Raw genomic sequence first — 26,117 nt, 5'->3', positions numbered from 1 at the left:
ACCACATTAAGAATATCACTAACATTCCTTACTGCTAAAATAACAAAATATGTTAAAACTGGTTACTGTGAGGTATCTCTGCACTTAACCGAGGTGTGTATAATAATAAAGAGAAAGCAGAGCACTGACAAATCAAATGAATTTATTGCATTAAATGTTATTATACTGAGCACAGCATTAAAGAGGAATATGTTTCAGTGCAATTCTTGCTTTCCATGGTAAACTAACTGGAATTAACTGCAAAAGATGTATGGAGTGGGGTGTTTCTACTGTATATACAGTATATTGTACCTTAAACCACTTCATCTACCACTGAAGTGCAGTGCCCATCCAAGTGATGTGCACCAGCTATTCTGCACCAGCAGCCCCACTACACAGTAGATCAGATGGAGAAGTAAGACAATGCTTTAGGAACTTTAGGGAGGTTAGACTGTGCAAGGCCACAGCAATTACTCAGGACTCTGGGGGTAAACACTCTATGCATATGAAAAGAGTAACTTAAATGAGAAGATTGTTAGTACTTTTATCCAAAGGATGGCGGCTCCAATAGCACAGTGTATTTTGAAAATTATTGCCTAGAGGATAGAGTGTCACCTGTTGAGCCACCAAGATCACTTACAGCAACAACCTGGTTTCCTTCAACGTCTCCGTTCCCAATACTAATCAGGCCCATCCTTGCTTAGATTCAGAGTTCTATCTGATGACATCAGCTGCAAGGAGGTAACACTGCTTCTACTTTGATTCGTTTTTAGTTGTGTATACAGATCCAGATTGAAATACCAAGCCGTGGGATCACAACAGAACATCAGAATCAAAGGTCTTCTACCCCTTTTACACTGCATCAGAGGTCACTGAACAAGACATTAGAGGATGGTTTTGTGAAATAAACAGCAATGTTATCTGTATTATTTTTAATACAAGGAACATCATTCCTTTATGAATGTGAATAAAGATGTAATCCCTCTTAACACAGATAAATCAATATTCAAAAGTAAAAGAGTGCTCTGTTAGCGCAGGTACTCTATAAGCAACAATGAAACAGAAAACCTGGTGGGACATGCATGGATTAAATTAAAACACCTTGCAAAAACGCTTTTTTCTAACAGCAGCAACTATGCGAGGCTGAATTTAAAGTTTATCTAATCTACAGGCACAAACAACCACAGTTGCTTTTATATTTTTAACCACTGATAAAATGGGCTGATTGACAATATGTAATAGGTTTATTCCATGCTGAAAAAAAGAAGAAAGAGAACACAATGTTTCGGCCGTGGAGCCTTCTTCAGGTGTGAGGATTGGTGTGATTGGCAGGTGTGATTGACAATATGCAGTCTTTTTACTAAGGCAACCTTTTTATTATTAAAAAGCAGCAAATATTTAAACCACCTTTTATTCTGAGTGACAGTTTCTAGCCTTAAATATGTAACAACAGTATGTTTTTATGAGTCTGCACACACCCAGGAAATGTGATGTATTAAAGAACATATTAACATGATAAGAAAGAGTAACAGTTGTGTAAAACTTCAATCAAATTATGCAACTGAAGACAGCTCCCTCTTAACCAACATAAACTTTTGATTTCAGTGGTGGGGACAAGAAATTGTAACTCACCTGTACTGGGTTGGATCCAAGAGTCCATAGATTTCCTTATCTTCTTTGGAAGTCCCAGCCAACATGCAGTAGAAGATGTGAAAATTTCTTTCCCCCTCATCCTGATGTACCACACGCGATTTCTCCAGCAAGTATTCATTGATTTTGGCACCCTTTACTGCAAACATTAAATGTTCCGTGGAAACAGAAAAAAAATGCCACCGATAAATGCCCAAACTAAGCTTAAAAAATGTTTTGCTTACGACAAAAAGTTCTCCATTCGCCCCAGTTTTTGACAGTTTCTTTTCAATGCAAATGAGAGCAAAAAAGTACTTCTGAGTCTTTAAAAAATACTGTACAACATAGATAAGCTATTGACAATATCTGAATAATTTGGAAAGAGTCTGAATCAAACCAAATTAATAAATCAACATTACAAAGGTGGGTTTAAAGTTTATTTTGAATAATATTAAAATATACCGGATTTGAAGATTCATAAAGGTGAGTTCTTGAGCTTCCGTCTAAGACCTTGTCATTAGTATTGAACAAAACTGCGCTGTGGATAATAAACCACTTTTTAAAAACTAGTTGAAATAATGGGAAAGAAATATTCTTTGAAAGTTTTGAGTACATCCATCTAACCATCTGCTTTCCAAGTGCCGAGCCTACCCTGGAAAAGCAACAGGTGCAAGCAGGACACACCTGAGACGGAATGCCAGTCACAGGGTACAGACACCGACACAAACATTCAATATCTTATGCATATGCAAATGCCCACAATACCAGAAATCTTTCCAGTAAACCCATGAACAGAAGTGAAACCCCACCTGACGCGCTCTGGAAACGGAGTTGAATGTACTTTCCAAATCTGCTGCTGTTGTCATTCATGACAGTCTGAGCGTTACCAAAAGCTTCCAGCAGGGGATTGACCTGCAAAATAAAAGAGATTTTTCTGAATTTAGTTGGTTTTGAAATAAAAATAAAGCTGTAACCAATTTGATTTTTTTTTTATTTTACAGTATGTACTAATCATCTCAGGTTGGACTTCCTTTACAAATACTGGCAAGAATAAATAGAATTACATCTTGCATTATAAAAAAATCTATTGAATATTTCATATGCATATGAAATGTCGAAAAATGTTGAAATAAAAAAAATCATTTAGTGATGTTGCATCACTCAGGTTACAGCAACAGAGAATTATTTTCCTGGTTTTGCCAGGACCTTCCTATCTGTCAAATATACCTAATCTCTTACAGATGAATGCCTTTAAAGGCTATTAAACAAAGATTATAATTACTATTCTAAAATAGGCATGTGAGATATAGGAGTATTCCAGTGTTATGTTTATGTAAATAACAGCAAATACCTTCTGATTAAATATTTGTACTGCATGGCTTAACAGTTTTTTAAAAACCTGTTATACAGTATCTGTCCATGCCAACATATTTGACAGGTATCGTTTTCATGAAAGAATTGCAATCTTAATATATGAATATTTAAAAATCAGCTTGTTTTTGTAAAGGGGAAGAATGTATGACACTATGATATGTTTGTAAAATAAGCAATAAAGCACCAACATCTACAAAAGTATGTATATTTGGAGAATTGATTGAGGAGAATTCAGCCACTCTAACATATTTTGAGCATGAGAGCTAAAATAAACTGCAATGAAGAAAAATGTTTTCTGGCAAACAATATGTTTTGGCCTAATCACCTAGAATGTAACTTCATACAGTACACACTCAATGTACAGTCTATGCATGCATCTTCGCAGTTTGTGAAGGAAGGATTTACATAAAGTTATAAATCTGGTCTGTTTGGTAGTTACAGGTTACCGATTTAAAGATCTCATCCACCTGTTTCTTAAAGGATGCCAAGGTATTGTCTTCAACCACATGACTGCATAGTTTGTTCCATACTCCCACAACTCTTTGGGCACAGAATGGCCACCTGTTCCAGGTTATAAATGCACATAGTATCCACTTGTTTTCTCTGGCTTATGTTTCAATGTTCATTCTGAAGCAACCTGAGTTGCTTCATTGATGTTGTCATTGCCTATTAGGTTATTGAGCACTTGTATCAGGTCCCTTTATTATATTCCCTGATTAAGGTTCAGGTCTTTCAGCCTTTCACTGCAGGCTATTTTTTAAGTTCTAAAATACATGTAGCTGATGTGATTCTCTGGACTGATTCATGAACAGAAATATTTTTGTAGCACAGTAATACAACAATCCTTTTTTTTTTTTACAATAAGCAACTTTCTTCATGGGGTCTAAAAATAACATAACACATAACATCTAACATCCACTGATTGGCACATTAACATTTGCAACTGTTCACCTTTGCCTGGTGCTGGAAGGATTCCTGAGAAAATTACTAAATAAATCCTGCTCTTCAGCATCTTACCAAGTAGTTTCAATTTGTCCTGGATTAAATTTTCAGTTCATACCAATCACATTTGTACCCACATGGACAACAGCAAGTCCAGCAGGTCACTGTTGGCCCTGTACACTATGGGGACTTTGTCACCTCTACTCCCAAGAGAAAGCACAATGTTGCTGTCTCATGGTCCTTGCTACCAATTTCTGTTGCTGTGTTCCAGAGAATGGAATCGCCAACAACCACCACTTCTCTTTTTGGATTCTAAGTAGTGATGACATCAGTTGTGGTCAAGCCCAGTGTTTGAGATTTGGAGGTGTTATGATGTTCCATGTCTGATTCCGTTTGTCCTCTGCTAAAAAACTACTACAACTCCTTGAATATTGCTTATATACTATATAAATAGAGAAACTGCAGTATTAAATGAAAATTATAAGTAATTTATAATTACACAGGAAACAAAGTTGGCATCTGCAGAATGTACTGTATACCATTCACAAATCAAAGTATTTATTCCCCAGAGATGCTGCCACCAATGAGTCCTTAATAAATATAAATAAATTAACAATTTATTGGATTAACAATGCACATCACCACTTCCTTTAGGATGATTGCAGTAGACATTCTACATTGAGCACTGAATGTTGCTTTTTTCAACATTATTTTTTATTATATATTATTATTTTACCTTTCTGGACAAAAAAAAACAACAAACTTGAAGCTAATTTAGATAGAATGTACCACTACTGTACTTTTTTTTTGGCTTTCTATATATTATTACATTAATAGGCTTTTTTGTGGGGTTACCAAAACACCATACCAAAGGAGAAAGTCCTGATTAATGTGATTCATGTGGCTTTCTGCTTTATATATGCAAATAAATGACTGCTTAGAGGGGAGGTGTTAATGGCAGGAGCCTTTAACATGTTAAGCCAACACCTAAATACCACTACTACATTAGCATTCTTAGGATTCCCTGAAAGTTACCGAAGGGCTGCCTTTCTTGGTATGCTTTTATAATGTTCAGTCCCCCCTGAAAATAAAAGTTTATTTTTGACTTCACTGCCTGATGTTTCATGGGAAAGCTAGTGCAGCCTTTTGAAAGCCAACCTGCTAATAATGCACAGTAAGTAGATCTGCCTTTCCAGCTCCACCCCAACACTGTAGTGTCAACAGGATACGCCAAGAGACACCAAGAGCAAAACTTGTTCTTCCACCTGTATTGACATTATGCATGGCCAAACATAAGCAGCTGTGACCTCTGTGGATTGCAAAAGAACAAAGCACAAAAAAACAAAATGATTAAGAAATTAATAAAGACAGACATTGTGGCTGTACTATGTTAGTTTTCATGTTCCTGGAACTTGACATTTACTACAGTAGCATTGCTGTTGTACAATTTTGTAACTAAATGCCTAGTTAAGGTGAAGACCAAATAATTCACATATACTTCATGCATTTCATTGTGTTACCCGAGTAAGCTTATTTTATTGACGAAAGGCAATAGGAGAATACAAGTCAGTGTGCATTGCCCAAAGGTAAGAGTTCAATTCTTGATAAAAGTTCAACATATACCCATATAATCAAAAGAGTTGCAGCTCTATTCAGTTTTATTAACCACACCTTTGAAATGTTTGAATTGTTAAAAAGAAAATTGTTTCATCTTGCATTTACAGTATGTCTTAGTGCAAGTCTCCCGCTCCTGTTGAAATGAAATACTTTTTAATTCCAAAATATAAAAGTACTTTAAGGTAATGGCAAGCTTTTTAAATTGTACTTTCAAAATACATTGTTCTATAAGCAAATCGACAAAGAATGATATAAAAATACAGTGTTTACCCTGGCACATATACCAACAGGCTAAGAAGGCTCTCTTTGAAGCTAATGTAATTAAACCTGGTCAATGACTGTAAAAAAGTAATTTCTTTCTCAACTGTTTATAAGATCCAGCACTTAACTCTCGTTACCGTCCCTCATCTCAATCAGTCACACAGCAGAGTCAACACACTGTCTTTTCCTACCTCATTCTATCCAGTGTGGACATTTAATATCATATGCAAAAAACAGACTACATTTGCATGCTTTGACAAAAACATGGAACCAGTCATACCAATTTTTAATCTATAATCAGAAAACACCACCAGCAGCACTGCAAGCTTTAATTTACCCACTCTACATTATTTACAGTATATACTCTGAGGCTATAGTAAAGACGTTGAGAGAACCACAACATCATACTAAACTCAGAGGAGGCTGCAGACCTCAGGATACAGTTTATGACGCTTAAAAGTGCTTTCCAGGACTAATAGAAAAGAAGAAAATTGGTTTGCAGGGTTAATGCAAAACATGTTTGTAGACAGTAGTACTAAGCTTTAAATATCAATCAAGTCTGGAAAGCTACAGGTATGTCTAACTCATTAAAGAAGAGCTCCACAAATTATTTTGATTACTTTCAATTAAAATCAAGTCAATCATCCTCAAAGTTCACTTGGCTGCTACTGTACCAAATTAAAACTGAAAATATCATTCCAAATTTTTACTTTACAGTATGTGAGTACTAAAAAATAGAGGGGACAGCATACAGTATCTGAATATTCATTTAGCGATGACACCACAAAACTAGCGATTTCAGCTGGACAGCACCAAATATTCTTAGTTGACTTTACAAAGGTAAATGACAAATAGGACTGAAAACTCATTTGCTATTAATGTTGTAAATGTACTGTACACGTTTTCCTGGGATCAGCACTACTCATTTTCCTTATATACAGTAGCTCACTACTCAAAACTATAATGCAAAAGCACTGATCAACACATTCTAAATTAATATCTCCTTTTATATGTGGCACCATTTACATTAAATATTCTTAATGATAGCTATACTTGTGAAGAAATATACTAATTTGTAGCATGAACTTGAAACCTTAAAAAAAGAGTTTTAATGGCAAATAAAAATATTTTAAAATACAGTTTCTTTTCTGATTGAACTGTAAAACCTTTGCATAAAAATGACTTGCATATATTGAGTATAATGATTTTTCCATGGAATTCTGAAGTTATAACATCCATTCATTTTTTAATGACTTCATCCAATTCAGGGTCATTCCACAACACTGAAAAAACTCCAATCAAAAGTTGTCCATCCTCTCAGAGATGTACAGAGTACTGCATGCACCATACCAGGCTATAATATTGTTACACATCATAGTGGCGCAATACAAGAAACACAAGGAAGAACATTTCAGTCCAGACACACCCAGTCACATTCCTACAAAGAGAAAAGTTGAGTATTTCTTATTTAACAGAATGTTTCCTAAGAAATATTAGTGATCAATAATAGAAAACTACTTGTTTCTATGGTCAACATTATGCATTCATATAATAAAAGGAAAACAGACAAACTGACTTGATATCTTTTTGGGAGTATACTTCTGTGAAATGTCAAAAATATACAGGTACTTCAATTGTGAACAGTACCTCAGAGTCACTGTTGTTGACGTTCAGTAACACTATCAAGTGTTTTTTTTACTTTAAACACTGATGATGCCATTCTCAGAATGACCGATGGAAAGTAATTCCTAAAGTTTTGAAAAACATTTCACAATTTCCTCACAGCCTTTCACCATAACAGAAACAAAACCCATAAGTTTTGAGGTCACACAGAAATTGATCTTTAATTCAGAGGCTAAAAGTTACAGAATAACAGAAAGGAGTGGATGTGATTAGTAGGTACTACAGTTCTCCAACACCTGTTCTCCAAAATGTGTTTAAAACTCTTTTCCGAGAGGACTACATGTACTGTACCAAATTCATTTCAGAAATTCTAACAATTTCTCTCCCTTTTCCTTTGGTTACAATTCCATTTCAGATGTTTTTTTTCCCCCATAACTTCAGATTTTGTTTTAAATTAGATTTATTTTGTAGACTTTTCCAAATAACAGCTGTCTTGCCTTAAACAATTTAAATCACCCATCTATAGTGGCAACAGTTAAAACCCCATGCCATGTGACCTGACCAGGGAGCCTGTGGGATATGCCTGTCAGAATGGGCTCAGTGTTTTCCAATGACGAACTGAAAGCTGCTGTTCAGGAACAAGTGCTAAGCTTCCTTCAAATCACTGTTTAGTGTAATGTATTTCAAAACAGACCACTTGATCATCTTAGAGAAGACTATCTGTAAAGAACATCATGATATTGTAAACTGCAATCTTTTCATAAAAATAAACGATTTTATATTATAAAAGTATATTGTGTAGTACACAAAGAACCTAATAACTGCCCCAGGCACCCTTTGTCTTTGATACCCGAACAAGCCATTTTCTACTAGCTTTTAAGATAAGATCACTTTATTAGCAATATACTGTACAATTTCTATTAGGAATTTGTCTTTTTGCATACCCCAACTTGCTCTCCATGAGACACAGACAGGGAGAGAAGCTTGGGGTCAGAGTGCAGGGTCAGCCATTTATACAGCACTCCTGGAGCAGTTGGGGATAAGGGCCTTGCGTAGGGGCCCAACAGAGTAGGATTCCTCTGCCGGCCACGGGATACAAACCAGCAACCTTCAGCCACAGGCGCAGATCCTTAGCCACTGCACCACCCATTTAACATTTGATGTACTGTTTATTTGCATTCCCATAGTAAACTCCAAGTCGTATAGAATGTAAATACATTAAGATACATCATACACAGACAACATAATATGAATAATACATAACTTAAATAATTCATATCTCACAAAATGAATAAATTAGACTATGATAAAATGAAGGAATAAAACAACATTACCTCATCTTTCCTGAACTTAACACAAATACATCCCATAGACAAAACTATCCAAAGTCCGTGTCACTTGTCAACATAACATTAATCTAGAGTAAACTGTCAACTTGTGTAAAATAATCTTTCACATCATAACACAAACAAAAAAGGGTGGACAAGAAGCATATTTGTTGAGTCACCATTCATTTATAAAAATGCCCTTGCGACATGTCTGCCTGACCTGCAGAACAGGTTTGGAAATTCCTTTTGATCCGATTTTAAAGAAACAGAAACTTCCTTTCATGTCTAAAAAATGTGACATTATAAACTCAGCAAGATCAGATGCATGACATATATGCCGGAGGAGATGCAAAAGAAAATACAAGGAACCTGCCACTGTCACTAAAGTTTTAATAAACATCATCCAGCTGCCACTTCCATCACTGGGAGAAAGTAGATCAGTAGTGAAAACACTTGTATAGAATTAAAAAGTTATCATACAAGGCTAAAAAATATTCCACAGTGACCACATCAACACTCATCTTTATTATCTTTGGAGAACGTCTGCTCACACAAAAGTATTCAAATGCTTCAATGGGGGACATACTATTACAGTACACTGTATGCAGTTGTCAACATAAAACAAAATTAGGGCTTTTTTGGAGATGCACTGTGTTACCTCTGGAACAGCAACTCTAAGAAAATTGGCAAAACAGTCTGGCTTTTCTAAACAAACAGCTTCTTCAGAGACATGATGCAGCAAAACGTGATACTTCTTTAATGGAAATAATAAAGTGACATGATTCCCTCTGATGTTAATTGTTCAAAAGATGAGAAACGGGTTTCTCTTCAATACACTGCTCATCTGTCAATGTTTATACATGAAGAATTTTCTCAGCAACACTTGGGGTCTCTTTGGTTAAAACTATGAGCGAATAATTGCTTTTTCACTAAAACATTCTTAATAAATTACATCAAGCTGTTATATTTGAATAAAGTATGTTTTAGCCACTTATTTTTCAGTGCAAATAAAAACTATAAAAATACCTCTTCTGTGAGAGTAATGTTTCGTACAGATTGCAATTGCAACTGGTAATTGTTTTTTGTCTAAACTTTTTATCCCTATAATGAAATGATCACCATTCTAAGGGCAATTTCACCCCTGTTTTTGTAGATTTCAGTTTACCACAGAACAAACAATTCCACTTGCTAATTGCCTTAATCTAAAATCAATTGTCAGGGATTAGATATCAAACAGGTACAGATTAAAATATAGTACTTCATTAGATTAAACTATAGTACTTCAGTAGTTCAAGTAGGTTGCTGCGTCGGCATGCGTAGGCTGCAAAGGAAAAAGTAAAGGTTTATTCCATGCTGAAAAGGGAAGAAAAGAAACAACATTTTGGCTGTGGATCTTTCTTCAGGTATATGACACCCTGTGTTTCTTGTGTTTCTTTTCAGCATGGAATAAACCTTTACTTGTTTCTCTATTATCCTTTAGGGCACGTTTGCTCACCAGCATTCACATACAGATTTACTCTTCTCTGTTATCCTTGTCAATTTTACTCAGTGACAATAAGGCATACTGTAGATGTCTAGAAATGGCAGGTAGCCACATGTTTGAAAGGTTAAGCTACCTGTCTGAGTCACAAGCAAATTTCTCTCTTCCTGGAATCCCCAGCACCTGTATCAGGTGGATGAGTCATGGATATTGCCAAGCCTACCATTTCCACTAGAAGACTGCAGTGCAAAAAGCTCTGGTTTTAACCACCTGAAGAGCACAACTCTTGACTGTAACTGCGACCACCAGGCAACGGGACGGATCTACAGAGAGCGATGAGGCTCTCACACACGACTCACTTTTAAGCATTTCCTTGAATCCAATACCTTTGGTCATTTTGCATGAGAGCATATCATAGTTTAAATTTTAACTACATTAAATAGTTTTTGTAAATGTCAAAATAACTTATGACACCTAAGAAATATTACCTGCTTTTCTTCCACAGCTATAAAGCTTAAAGTACATTGCGTATATTCTGGTAAGAGCTTCTCAGAGAGAGGTTAGCATAAGAAGTACTACACTGTATGTTCACCCCTCTCATTTTCTTTAACTTACCACAGCTGCTGAAACAGCTAACACGGCTTGAGATAGTACTACACTACAGCTCCGTTCCCGAGTCATCAGTGGAATTTTATACTGACTGACAACCATTTTGTATTAGTAATAATAGCCTTCTTCTCATCTCTCCACATGTGATCTCAGAGACACTGCACTAAGAAACTCATGTGATTTACCGAAAAGGCCCATTTGTCTTATTGAGAGCATAATGTTGGTTTCTGAGAGTGCACTGATGCATCTCTCATTGCAGAAGGCAGATCTCCAAATTGATAATCTGTTTTCTTTATTATTCTAGCAGAGACATCAAAATCTCCCCAGGACTGTAGCAGAAAACAATATTGGTTTGGTGGTTCTAAGCTATAATAGACGGTAACATCTCACAATTTAATGTAAGCAGTAGAAGTTTCCTGTATTACTTTCAGAATAAAAAGGATTAACTACGATACAGTACATTATAATTTGCGGACTTGTAAACCACATAGGATAAAGTGTTCATTACTGGCCAAAAAAAAAAATCTTTTTACTTTGCTTTCAGTTTGCTCTCTCAGTCAGGGTATAAAATTACTACTCCTTAAGAATGTAATCAGGGAGTACCAAAGAAAAATCTTCAGGAAATGAGCTTATAAAAATCACATGAAATTGAAATGCTGAGTGGCGTGAACGAAACCAGACTTCAAGAGTACATAAGAACTTTAAAAGGGTACAATTTTGTCCCCATCAAGTTTATTATAGGGCAGCGCCGAAGTGGCAAAATTTAGCTAGAACCAGAAGCATGCAGATATTCTAATTATTGTGATTACAGACTCATGTAAAGTATGAGCACTTTCATCTGGTTAGGTTCGATGAGAGAGAAGCAACCCTTGGAAAAGCAGCTCCAGGACCCTTGGCACTAGTGCTCCACACTAACCTGGAGGATCTGCTGCTCCAGCTGAGAGTTGGCTTTGCACAGCTCCATGAGGTGTCTCAGCAGATGCTTGGTGCTTTCCGTCTTCCCTGCGCCACTCTCGCCACTGAGGACAGGACGAAAAACAAGTACTGTGAGTTCACAGCAGGAGCTGGAGAAGTCCTTTAAAAAGAAGTCACTTTTTATGTACAGGCCAGGACATGAAGAATGAGCTGGCGTGATCCCTCAGCAAATCAATGACATTCGAGAATATGCATAATTTTATTTGAAACGTACTGATTAGACACAGTCTCCTAAAAGTAAAGATACAGAAAAATTAAAGGTACAATGATGGTCACATTATTAACAATCCATAACATATGATTTAAATAAAGTGGGTATAAAAAGTAGTTCTCTAACATATAGCTTAGTCCACCATCATACAAGAGTGCCAGAAGTCTTTGCTTCAGTAGAACAATTCGCTTTTAACAATTTAACCCATTTTTATACTGATAAGTAGATTAAAAAAATACTGTGTAAGAAGTCTGGTCAACCTTTAGATACTGTATACGTCTGATAATTTATTAAAAAATTAAAATTGATTCAGAAGCAAACAAAAAATATATACTGTATATATTTGTTTAAATATAAACTATGGAAAACATAGACTGAACTTGATTCCATCTGTCTGGTAGGTGTGTTTTTTGTATTTGAAAACTGTACATGAATAACAAAATGCAATAGTTTACAAAAAAACATGGAACAATTTACCAAGACATTCAAATTTAATGGAAAGAAATCAAGCTAGCACCACATATTTTACATGCCTATAAGAGCCTTCTCTATCCTAGCAAACATTTAAAAGCAAATCTACTGATTTGCTTAAGAGATAAGACTTGCAAATGTTTAAAATGTTAATATTAAATGCAAATTGTTTTCTTTCATGATGTCTGCATTTCTTTGAGTGAGTAATAGATCCAAGGGACTTATTATCTGTAATCTGACAATCCTTCAATTATTTGTATTGTCTGAGCAGCCAGTACTTTTCCTCTCCACTATAAGCAGTGGATTTTTTTTTTTAAAGTCTGGACTTGCTTTTATTTTCCATTTGGATAACTGGGTACAAGGATACAATTCCAAACGTATATAAATAACATCAAATAACATTATATGTATTAGGAAACATTAAACAATGCTTTAAAAGGCTTGCAACTGGCAGTGCCTTGCTGGTGTTGGTGTAGGTATAAACTGTACACTATTATCAGGACAGGATAAATGTCTTTAAAATTATTTTCTAGACATAATTTGCAGTATACAAGAAAAACAATATAAAATGATTAAGAGCAAACATTTTTCAACAGTCCATTCCACGTATGCATTGAACCCACATTGTTATAATGGATAAATACTGTTCTGTTATGCTATTTAGAGTCAACGAGGAGATCTCCGTCAGGCATCTTTGCAATTTGTCAGTGTTCTTAAGGAGGTATAACCTGCAATGCAATGGACCACTAAAACCATTCCTAACTAAATTCCAGATACTTCAAAACAGTACCGATTAGACAAGGTATTCCATGCATATAGGATTCATCAGGCACACTGCTCTATACTATAAGAGTGTATATGGCCAAGTATTTTAAGCCATATGCTGGAAGACATTGACAGAGGAATATGCTGATTTTCTGCATGTTGCTCAAAAGCGCAAAATGAAGTTGAGAGAATTATGCTTATTTCTTGAAAAATATGCTAAGAATCAGAAGAAGCGCAAGTGCAATGAATTCACAGTCAGAAAAATGAAAGATTACAGCGCATGCACTAAAAACATATGAACAAGCATGTACGAGATAAATTCATTAAGCTGATCAACAACTGGACTGGCCAACAGTCTAATGTGATAGACTAGCAGTCCGTGTGGCCATCAGCCTGTTTTGCACCAGATTACAAATACAGATCAGTTCTTGTGGGATTCTGTCCCATTGCTCTCACAGAGGGACAGATTTGACGAGCTGTTGAAAGACATTTGCATTGCTTTCAACTTGGCTGTGCATTTGCTCAACAGTTTACACTTTTTATACATGTTGTCTAGGTGACTACCGTACTGAGTTAAAAAAAACAAACTATTACCAACATGAAATATCATTATGTTAATTGTACTGAAATGTCAAAATAAGAACAATGAGTAATACCATTTAAAACTAGACTTTAGGAAAAAAGTCATAAGCTTTTACAATTAATGGGAACTTATTTTACTTTATGCAAAATATCCTATTACAAACCATTTTTGAGGGTGAATTGCCTTTGTGAACTGAGGGATGGATCTGTTATGAATTGGTTAACTGCAGGATTGAAATATATACAGTATATATATTAAATGGACTCTAGGGTTACACCATTGGTTGGATATTCCATGTAAGGGAATGATGACACTAAAAGGTTCTGTGATAAGTGAGTTTTCCTTGTTGTATAATTAGCAGAGTTTTACTTTATTTGCCTTTTTGCCAATTTCTGTGCCTGGCTAAGTTACAGCGCATGACAAAAAATAAAACACAGAAATCTCATAGCAGAACACTATTTGGAGTATTTATATAAAATATATACAACAAATGTACTAGTGCTAGATCTTTGGAAAGCAACCTGTTGTGTACATATCCAGGATGTCTGCTTTCCATTCACTTCTAGGAAAAGACAGAAATTTCTTCTGTTCTCTTGAACCACACATTTTCTTTTCATCAATAACAATCACAAAGACCTCATTACCATGTTCAAAAATCTTGTTTTGAGATCATTATTAAATAAAAGACCCAGTTTCTGAGAGAAGTCATGGTTCAGTCACTAGGTTTGCTCCAAAATTGAGACATTTGGAAGAAGTTGCAGTTTTCATGCAGACACATCCCTGTCATCCCTTCACATCACCAAACAGAAGCCATCTGACTGGACAGAGGTAAAACACTGCAGTGGGCACCGTGTATGCAGATCTTATGCAGAAACACCTGCTTCAGGAGTTGGCTTTGCTGGCTCAGGCATTTTGCAGATCGAATCTCTGACCACAAATGACACGCAGGCTGGAAGGGACAGATTGGTTTGGCATGCCAGATGCAGCCCGCAGGCCATGTGTTAGATAACTGTTCTATAAATGCCTGCCTGTTATAAGTGAAACCTCATTTCAGTGAAAATAGATCATTTGACGAGATGAGGTTAACTATATTTGTACATGTCTTCCTCCTGCCACCCAAGGCAGAATGGGTTTTTTGTGCCAACTCTACATTTAGTAAGTTATACAGTAGGGTCTTGAGAAGTACGTTCATGAGGGTTCAGTGCATCCTTATACTTTCATATAATGGCAGTACATGGACAGTACCTAGTACGTACGGTATGGTTAAAAGACAGACATAATCCTCCCTTATATGATAATTACATTATCAATACGTGGCTTTAAGTTAATTAAAATAACACTGATCAGCTAACACAAACCAGAGTAATCACAAACTTATACAGTAGCAATCGGCTAAAATAAACAGCATGAATTATTCCTCTGTGTGTAGCCAATGCCTGCACTTTCTGACTCTATCTTCACAGTTGATACCCTGCTCTGTGATCAGCACACCCCACTGTAATGAAAAGGTCAATAAACCTGTCAGTTAGTTTGTAAAGTTGTCTCCAGCCTGTCATTCCCACACTGTTGTCACAGAACCGGAAGCAATCGTTACAATAAAAAGACAAGATCAAGTTGAGATATGGATGCTGGCTAGTGGGTACTTCTGCAGGGGGGCAGTGAGAGGTTCACTCATGTGTTAGACCTGTCTCATGATCCTAGTGTATTGCATGGCATGTCTGAAAGTTGCATTCAAAGCCTTTGGCTTGGTTTCATCCCACTCTGTCCTTCTTCCATCCAAAACTCCATCAGCCAGACAGAATTGCAAGTAAACAAATGTAAATTCATAGATGTAGACATCACCGTACTGTACTGTCCAGAAACCCAGGCCTCCTTTCTAAGCCTTTTTGTGTTCCATCAATTAACTACCTGAGGTACTAAACGGCCAATACACAACATACAGTATTCACATGCAATATTGCAATACTTCATTTTGTAGCCCTAGAATTCTCATTTGCCACCAATAATGAACTCACTACAAAGAAACAATTTTGGATTGCTTTTTTGTTCCATCTTTGAAACAATGAAGGGCATTAATCTGCCACTTTTTTTAGGATACTCAAGATAAGTAACCGTGGATGGGTAATAAAGCTTCTTTTGTGCCCCTAAAGAGAAAATAACTATGTAAATATGATGTGTGCAATACTTTTTAGACAAACCTTAAAAAGACTCCATTTTAAATAGCCTGTTCTATAGTTAAAAGAAACACTGAAAACATTCTGCTATAGTTGATTAATAATTACAGAACAATTCAATTTTTTCCCCATTAAATCTTACATCTCGAGTATCAAAACTCAGATTTCCAGTTCACTGAACATCCGCATGCAAAACTCACACAATCAGCCACCTTACACAAATTACATATTGCTCGTCTTTTAAAAATTCAGTTACATTACACAGACTGTGCTAGATATTTGGCTAAGCAGTAACACTTTGCTAGCAAAAAAAAAAATCTGCTGCTTGATCAGCATATATGACAAGACTTGGATTTTCACAACTAATGCTAAAGAAAATCCATCACAAATAATGACTAAACCAACAAATTGCAGTGTTTGTAAGTTTAAAACAAATGACCAGACTGCTGCAAAAAGACCTCACAAAAAAAACCTGACAAATATACAGATGTATTCCAAATATGCATATTTTAACGATATCTTACAAGTGTCTTTTTTATATACTTTTAAAAGAGATGTATTCCCCAAGCCTGCTTATTGTATATTCCCAAGCCTGGGGTTTTGTTGCCCTTTTCTGAATCGCAGAACTTGGCACTGCGCGACCTGGTAATTCTGTCTATGTTGTGGTGCAAATTGGAGGTTTTACAAGTTACTGTGTATATTTGACTTTTATTGCGGTTTGAAATGCACTCATCAATGTGGAATCTTTCTAATCACAAAATACAAAAATAGCGTTGCAGTTCCCCTTTAATATGTTAAAAAAATGACCTGGACATTTTAGTAGAATTACAGGTGGAAAGGCATCTATACACCCATGAATTCTGAACAGGTTCCTCTGGAAGTGTGTTAGGGTATGCTTTATATGAACTACACAAATCATAGATGTCTGACTGAACTTAGAGGCAATGAAAGACCAAAGAAAATCTCAGGCAAATTGCCACAGACATTGTGAATATTAGGTCAGGACATCTGAATCTGCTGAGCCATTTTCCTGTCTGTGTGTCTAACTTGCAGTTTTAGTTTTAGCTGAATTATATTTCAACAGATGTGAGGCTTGGTATGTCAGCATAAATTGTATTTAGTTTTATTATCTGGCTCCAAATGAGAGACCCATAACCAATGGGATGTTTTTTCTGTTGACTCTTGGGATAACATTTGGGATTTTGTCTTAAAATGTTATCCTTTCAAATTCAAATAAACAAGACTGAAAAGGAACTGAAAGGAAGATGCCACTTAGCCAGCATGCAGAACAGTAACATGCAGTCAGAAACTGGCCTCTACTGCAGTTTGGTATCTTAGCATGAAGCCTATTATATAAAAATACATTTATTATTTGCAGTATAAATAAAAGTAAAAGACAATACATATGTTCATGACATACATAAAACAACTTTTTTATGGGACAATGTTTTTCTAAAAACATATTAAATAGTTATTATGGACCTACTTAGATACAGTAGGTAAGCTATTAAGGCCAGTATTTCTAACCTACAGTGCCTTACAAATAACCTGAGACCCTATATATACACCGTCTTATTTTATAAAACTACAAATGATGCATACACATTTTTTAAACTTAGTATTTTATTCAAAACCTAAATGCTCAAACTGGGGACTTATAAGGATAAAACAAGTTACAATAAAGGTCAATGCCGAGTGCATAAAGTATTCAGACACGTGAACTCAAATATTTGGCAGCAATTACATTTGCCAGACGTTTTGGGTAAATCTCTACCAACTTTGCACTCAGGCTTTATCTATCTATAGGTAGATATGATTAAGCTCTTTCCAGTTGCTTGGGTATCACTAATGGATAGCAGATTACAAGTCTTTCTACAGAACCTCAGTAGGATTCAACCCAGGACTTTTTCAGGGCCACTCAATGGCATTCACTTTTTTAAACCACTTCAGTTTAACTTTGACCTTGTGCTTTGGATTACTGTCCTGCTGAATGGGGAATTTTCATACCAGTTTTATGTACTTAGCAGACTGAAACAAGTTTATCATGTTGTATTTGTCTATACTTTACTTCATCCGTCTTTCCTTAAATTCTGACGAAGCATTCCAGTCCCACAGTATGATGCTGTCATCAACATGCTTCACTGTAGGGATGGTGTTGAGCATTACATTTGATGAAGACCTGATATTTAGAGCAAGAAGATCCATTTTTGTTTTGTGTGACAGGAACACCTTTTGCACATTTTTGCAGAATCACTCAAGTACTTTGAGATGGCATATTTTTAATGATGGCTTCCATCTTGCCTGGCATTCTAACTACTTTTGTCAAGTGTTCTGGATATTGTTGACTGATGCATATTTTCTCCAATCCTAAACATTGAGCTCTGTAGCTCTTTCAAAGCTATCACTGGCCACACAGGACTAGTTTCCCCCCTGCCCACTCGGTTTGGGGTAAAGGTTTGATCAATGTAGTGTCCGAGTGAGATTATCCATTTCTTGATTGTTGAGTAGACTGTACTTACAGTGCTACTGAGAGACTAATATAATATTAATATTGTTTGTACTATTCGCCTTCCCTGTGTTTTCAATGACTTTATCAATGGCGTACTTAGAAAGATATTTAGTCTTATGGTTGAGTATTAAACTTAATGAACTAACCAAGGAACTTCAAAGAGTTAAGCGTTTTCATTCTAAAAACATGAGAATCGCTATTATTGAGTCAGTATACATATTCCGAATTCTTACTGTATATTCATTTTCTGAATTATATTCTAATATTGTAAGTCATTTTTTAACTGGAAAGCTACAGTACAGGTCTTTACCTTGGGCTGTGGTTCTGAAGTTAGGCTGTTGTTGACTGTTTCACTGATGAGATGAGGGACTGCTGGGTCCTATTGTACGTGATGTAATACAATGCTACTGACTAGTATTGCAATTGCGGTTTTCAAAACTACTGACTCCATTTTGGGGCCAGAATTTCAATGCACTCCACATGTACTAGAGGGTCTTAAAAATCCTGCATTTTTTCTATTTTAATAAAGCCACATTCTGACATCAGACTATACCCTAAATCCAAGGATACAAAAAGAAAGGATGTGTAGTGGAAAACCCTGCTACTGTTGTTTATTTTGTATGATCTGGTTTTCCAGCTGGCATGCAATCGTAAAGGATTAAAACATAGTATGTAAAAACACTTAAGAAAATTTCTCCACCCCGTAAATGGATTGTTAAAACAAAAGGGCCTTTCAGTTACACAAAAATGTAGTGCGTGTAAAATAAAGAACTACTGTAGGATTCACATTAATCAAAGTGATTATCATTGCAAAAAGTAAAATATATTTGCAAAAACCCTGACCAAGCATTTAAACAAAACAACTCCTTAAAACATTTTAGATTAGCATTTAACACTCTTTTTCTTCCTCTAACTGTGTTTTCGTATTATTTATAAACTGTATTACAGTATGTCACAGACTACTTGATGAGTTGTGCTTTATATTACAAACCTTACTTTCGCTACGTGTACATCTTACATGAAACTTCTTTGTCCTCCTTCTAAATTCCAAAGGTGTTACTCAATGACATGACGCAGGTTCCAGTATGTGGAAAACATGCACACCAAACACAACTGGATGATCAAGAATAAAGATAAGCGATGACACAGGTAATGAAACTTTATGAGGGCACACCTGCTTATATTTATGACCCTACTACATATAGTGATATGATGTTCTATTAATAGATCTCTTAAAAATCACAACTGCAATTTATATACTACCATTGAAAAAAACATCCATTGTGTAAGCAAATGGCAAAATCTTCCTTAATACAATTACTGTACACTGCTCACAAACCAAGCTTTTACTCAGGGATAACGACAGATCCAAATTAAGGACCTGGGTTCACATATTTTACATTAGTAAAAATATCTGATACCACCTTTCTTCACACTCAATTATGGGATATTAATAAACAGTAAACTTTACTGAATGTGCTTAATCTTGTATAAATATACTGTACATATTTTGTTTAGTTTGGACAAAGGTTTTTAACAGTAAAACACAAAAAGAAAAGGAAACATCCCAATGACAAAGAAAAACTCAAGATTAAAATAAACAGCTGAAAAAGGACATGGTTGTACATGTTTTGTACTGTAACTTGCAAATTCTAGAAAGGACTAGACACCTCAGTATACAACACTACATTAATATACAGTATTACTCATAGAGTGTGCCCTACCTGTGTAAGTACATAAGAAAACACACAGCAAAACTGAAGTGTGCAGGGGCATTGTAGTTCTGTTTTACTGCTAGGAAGTGTACACAAGATTTACAAGATACAAATTTATTTATTTCAAACCAAAATAAGTAAAAACTAAGTTTAACTCTGTGTATATGCAGCACGTGTATGCAGACATACAGCACAACCTTAGAAAATACTAAAGTCCATGTTGAAACTGAATAGCCGGAGTGTCTCTTCAGGTGTGAAGAGGTCAGGGCCGGGGCACGTATTTGTGCAGCTGGAGTGACTCTCCAGGTGTGCTGAAGCCAGGGCTGGTACATGGACGTATGCAGGCCGAGTAACTGTCCAGCCGGGGCCTACACATGCATGAGTGCACGTGGGACCTGAGCAAGGGGAGGAGCCAGTGGACCAGCTACCTCTTCGTAGGGAGCGGGGGCTTCTACCAGGGATCTGTGCTGAATTAGGACACTGGCTGCTAGCGCTCACCGGAGCAGATATGGCCGATGTGTGGGTGTCCGTGCTGCCCAACAGGTGCCAGTATGCAGCCCGAACCCAGAGGCTTGGCTGGGCATGCCCATGTGTCCGAGGCTCTGGCAGCCCGACTCTGGCTGCAGTCCCTGGTTACTTGTGGGCCATGAGGACGGCTGTAGATTTTTCCCATGCAGAGGCTGTAGAGCCGCCTGTCTGGCTTTGAACAGCTGCTTATGTGCCTCACCTTTAACCAGGGGAAGTTGAGAGGTGTTGCGGGCTCTGCGGAGACCATCTTCTGGGACTGGTCACCTGATGGAGAGCAAACACTCCAGCTGCAGGTCTCAGTAGAGATTTCCTATCTGTCTATACGGGAGGACCAGACAAACTTGGCTTTGGCATGACCAGCAGAGGCTAGTCAGAGGCTGCTGGTCGCAGGATCCAAAGACCAACGTATTAGCATGTGGTTGATATATACCTAGAACTACCACCTCTTGAGGGCAGTGGTAATGCCTGGCAAGGCCAGGCACCGCTGCAGAGCTCAGACACATAGATCACTCCTGTCTTGCTCACAGAGCAGACTGGGGTCACGGGCTTGGAGCATTTTCAGTACTTGATTCTGGAACATCATTGCATAGCATAGCAAGGTAGGAAAGGAAATCCGGCACTGCCTCGTAAGCAACATTGTTGTTTCCTTGGATTTGAGGCTGGTAGAAAGCAGTCTACATTATGTTTCAGAAACACACTGTCCTGTCCCAGGTCCTGACAGCAATCAAGTGGGACTGAGTAAAAATGTTATTTCTGTTAAAGGAGTGATGTTATTTTAAACAAGAGAGATTTTTCTATACATGATTATCTGTGCTTATGTGGTAAAAACTGAACTATCTTTGATGGTTTTTTTCTGATTCAGTGGATGGCTTTTTTCCATCTATTTGTATATATATTTGTGTGTCTGTTTTTTCGTGTCATTTAATTTAAAAAAGGAAAGGAAACAATTGGACCAAAAAAATAAAAATAAATAAATAAAGTCACAAGTCCCCTTGGCCAATTTCAGTTTTCTCAATTCTCTGAACCTCTCACATTTCTTACATGGCAGTGCTTGTGTGTTTTGTGAGATGTTCTTCTCGGTATGGTGTTTAACACTGTCAATTTCAATACCACATTTTGACAAGACTCAGAACACAAGGAATTAATGAAGGACTAAGCTTACCTGATAACAATACATTGGTTTTTGGGTCCAGTTGCCAGCCTTCCTAGCATGGACTGGTAAGATCTGTCAGCGATAGCAAAAATATGGGGAGGCAAAGAGCTTTTTTCATGGTTTTTATATTTTTCCGATACCTGGGTGCACAAAAAAACAGTACTTACTGCACAGCAAATGAATCACATTCATAATGTTATCAATAGTTTTGAAATATCTAATCATCATTCAATGGAAAAATCCAAGGAATGGGTTGTTCAAAGGCAATCAACTCTTCAACACCAACTCTTCACTAATCTCAGCAACTATTTTCCCCAATATCTGTACATGTTAAATCCACAATTCAATCCAGTCACTAAGCGGGAACAAATAGTCACTAAGAGAAATCTGGTTTAAAGGTAGTCGTTTGCTGGTGGATATTATTTAATCTAGGTCTCAAGATGGAATCTAAAGAAAATTTCAACCATCAAAAAAAATCAAAGCAGCTATTAAAAAATACAAATAATTTGTTTCATGCTAGATTTCATTGGGGTTGAACAAAGATGCCTCATACAAACTGATTATTTTTTTCATGGGTTCCTCATTGACACTGAACTTAAACAATAATTCGGAGGCATACAATGAACAGTGACTTACTATATGAGCTTTCTTTAATACTACATATAATAGTATCCTAAATTATAAAGTAAAAGTAAATTTACAGTCATCTTCTTTCCACAATAATAAACTCCAAAAAAACGTTTCTTATATCTATTACTAAAAACTATTTTGCTTTTTATCTCAACTTGGTCAGAATATTATACTGATTCACAACTGTAGGTGTAACAGGGAATTGCTTAATTACTTAATCACCTCAAAGACATATTAAACCTTTGAATTACCTAGATAAAGCCAGTTAAACTGTAAGCATTAAATACTACACCCAGGAATCACCTTTGTCTTTAGGCACACACTGTAGGAGGGGTGTTCAGAAAGTTTTTCATTCTGATCCTTAGTCAATGACTGTTGTATACAACCCAGGTTGTCTTGTGCCTTCCTGAGTAAATGAATTATGGACTTTTAAATCAAGCAGCATTCTGAATCAAACAATTTGACCTCAAATCTTGGCGAAGGAAGACCACTCTATAAAGCAAATCCAAGAGTATATGGTTGCTGTATAAGGGGAAACATTACTCCACAGTGACTTGATAGTTGAAGGAGTTTAAACACGGCAGAGACTCAAATCCAAACCTGGATGCCCCTGCATTTGGTCAGCCCAGATACACTCTCTACTGTGGAAAGCATGATTTCATCTGATCAGCAAACCAACTATGCACAACTTGCAAAACAGGATGGCATTTGTGGACCCATTAATATTTTTACATATTAACACTGTTCACACATCTGAAGTTCACAATTACAAAATGTTGATTCCTTGGAAGCACCATTTCTTGAGTGGTTAAACAAGCAACACAGCTCCATTATTCAGGAATTGTTAGCTTGACTGACAAAACGTCACAACAAAGAGTGATAACACCAAGGAATAAAGCTCCAAAACGGTTTTGCTATCCTTGTGCTGCAAGTTATTTTAAACACTTGCTTGTTGTCAAAAAAAAGAATTGAAAATTAAGAGAATAATTCCTTGGTTTCTCTTAGGAAAATACTTACCGCTTTTTCATAGAGTGGAAGATATTTAAATGGATTTATGGCTACCAAGATATCCCCAATGTATGTCTGCAAAACAGAAGGAGACAAACATGTTTTGTAACACTTAATATTGGGGGTGTTGATGCCATTATAAACATTTAATCAATCAAATACATAAAGTGGCATAGATGTATCACAGTGGCATAAATGTAATAATAAGCAACCTCCGCTGTAGATTAACAGCATGTTAGTGGCAAAACCAATTCCAACCAGAGCCTGCACCATACCGTCACCCTAGAGTTATTTTCAGAAGGTAGCCTTTTCCATTTCTAAATGTATTACCAGTTGACTCACTATTTTTCCATTTTTAAAGGGCAATGCTGCAATCCCTAAACTAAAATGTGGTCAATTGTTTGCAACTTTGAAAAATACAGACGTCACATACAAAGCATACATATTTGTTTCTATGTCACTATTACCACACTATGCCTAGGTAATACACTATTTTTTGCTAGGAAACCGTCATCAAGAACAATATAAAATGTTTCTTACAGTTTATTCACAACACCAGTTCCCTCGTTTTAATCAGTTTTACAGGAAGTAAGGTTTGCAACACTTTCTGAGGCAACAGCTCAGAATGAACAGGCGGTCTTCAGGCAGTGCTACATTGCACAACTTCATAAACAGTATGTGGCATGGATTTTGAATGTGAGGACAAGAGCTATATGTCCATATTAAGTATGTATTCAAGCAACTTTTAAACCTTTAAAGACAGAAATTTATGGTGACATTTCATTTACATCTTAGACAATGTGGGGAAGCAATAAAAAAAGGCTAAAATATTAGAATAGGTTGTAAAGTGTACAATTTCAATCAAGGCATGTTAGAAATCACTGAGACATCATTTAGAATACGTGTGTGATTTTTAGCATTAAGATACAAAAAAAAGATATTGCTCCTCTGAGGTCAATCCATAGAAGATGCATTCCAGGTCTTAAAAGAATATCCTACACTGACAGGCAGAAGGAATCAAGCCTCCAAAATTCTCAAAGACATCGACAAGTCAACCCAGCGAATTTCGTTCAGATTTAACAGTGAAACACTTACCAGAGCTGAAAGGTGATATCTATGTGGAACCTCAGTGAGAAGAGGAAGCACTTCTTTACACCAAAGTTTGTGGGAGTAAGGGACAAGCTACCTAATCTGTTAAAGATGAAACCTTTCAAGAATGTGGCTTCTTTCAAGAACCAACTAGATGAGATTCTTGGATCAATTAGCCACAATACAAACTACCAGGTGAGTTAGATGGGCCACATGGCCTCCTCTCGTTTAGAAGTTTCCCGTTTAAACAAATCTTTAAGTCAAACATTATTTGAAACAATTACGGAAAATACAAAAGGCGTTTCAGAAGTTTAAAGTGGTTCATTCAGCAGTCATATGCTAAAAATAAGTTCTTAATCAGTGCAGTCTGAAGGAAGAAAAGGTTAGCTTTTTACAACAAATCGATGTAGAAGATAACTTCAGCAAATGCTGTGGTCAGACCTCTTTGGCTCAAATGGGAGAACAATGGCACAAAGAAAGAAGAAAAAGTGTTTTAATGAAAACATTGAATAACACCAAAACGATGGGGCTTAACTGAGGGTTGTGGGTGTAGCGGAGCTAGTTTGGATACGGTGACGTCATGACCCTCCCTGCGCGTAGCAGTGACCTCAGCTGCCTGGGCTGAGGGAGGTCTCCTTTAGCTCATGCGATACGTTGCTTTACGCTGGAGACCAGGGTTCACGCCCCAGGTGTTGCGGGACGAAACGGATGGAGTAGAGCAGTGGAGGGCACGAGCCCTCGCGGAACCGAAACGGTCACATGTGCACATTGATATGTTTTCCATAACCTGTGCAGGGACTTAATTTGGTCCATTATGACTGACAGACGTATGAATTATAAAGAAGTTCCAGTGCTCAGAGACTATACAGTCACTTTAGAACAGTATTTTACAACTGCAGCTCAAGAGTGCTGTAGTGTGAGCAGGTTCACATTTCAGTCAACTCTCGACCAATGAATTGGTACATTTGTCATCTTAATGGAACTAATTTAATACCTTTTTCAATTCCTGAAGTGCCCGAGCTCTAAACAGACCAGAACGATTTCTGCTATATTACAGCCCTCAAGGCCTGGAGTTGTGCACTCTTGTTCTAGAAACATCAGTTCTACCATCAGGAGCTGGGTGACATACAGTAATCTGGTGTTTCCCCAGCAACATTTATGCCACTATACAAACACAGCAGAACGGACATATAGTGTGGATTATGCAATATGAAAATTTGCACAAATGAGGTCATTAAAAATAGAGCTAATAAGAACACATTTGGATCTCCTATTTGTATCTAAATTAACCGCTGTCATATGTGCTGTGCAACTTTAGATGTTCACCACATTTGTGAAAGACCCTTATTCCTTAAGTGACTTACAACAACCATCACATAACTTGTTTTTCTATAACACACAGTGGCTCCTTCATACCGTAGGCCAGACTGCAAACAAGGAAACCACATTATTCAACTTTTATTT

The 26,117-nt window shown here is 36.6% G+C and overlaps 1 protein-coding gene across 1 annotated transcript in view; it reads right to left on the bottom strand.

Moving 5' to 3' along the window:
• LOC102689852 (myosin-IIIb) overlaps nucleotides 1-26,117 on the bottom strand; it is a 66,210-nt gene that overhangs the window by 37,696 nt on the left and 2,397 nt on the right. The window contains exons 2-6 of the mRNA XM_015365891.2: nucleotides 23,574-23,639; nucleotides 21,936-22,066; nucleotides 11,759-11,861; nucleotides 2,418-2,520; nucleotides 1,612-1,768 (exon numbers count right to left, since the gene is read on the bottom strand). Of these exons, the coding sequence (XP_015221377.2) occupies nucleotides 1,612-1,768; nucleotides 2,418-2,520; nucleotides 11,759-11,861; nucleotides 21,936-22,066; nucleotides 23,574-23,639 (560 nt within the window). The remainder of the gene's footprint in view (nucleotides 1-1,611; nucleotides 1,769-2,417; nucleotides 2,521-11,758; nucleotides 11,862-21,935; nucleotides 22,067-23,573; nucleotides 23,640-26,117) is intronic.

Source organism: Lepisosteus oculatus, chromosome 3 (genome assembly GCF_040954835.1).
Source record: "Lepisosteus oculatus isolate fLepOcu1 chromosome 3, fLepOcu1.hap2, whole genome shotgun sequence".
In the NCBI taxonomy this organism is placed as follows: Eukaryota; Metazoa; Chordata; class Actinopteri; order Semionotiformes; family Lepisosteidae; genus Lepisosteus; species Lepisosteus oculatus.
The sequence above is the reverse complement of the archived record's forward strand: the minus strand, read 5'-3'. Positions and strand labels throughout refer to the sequence as shown.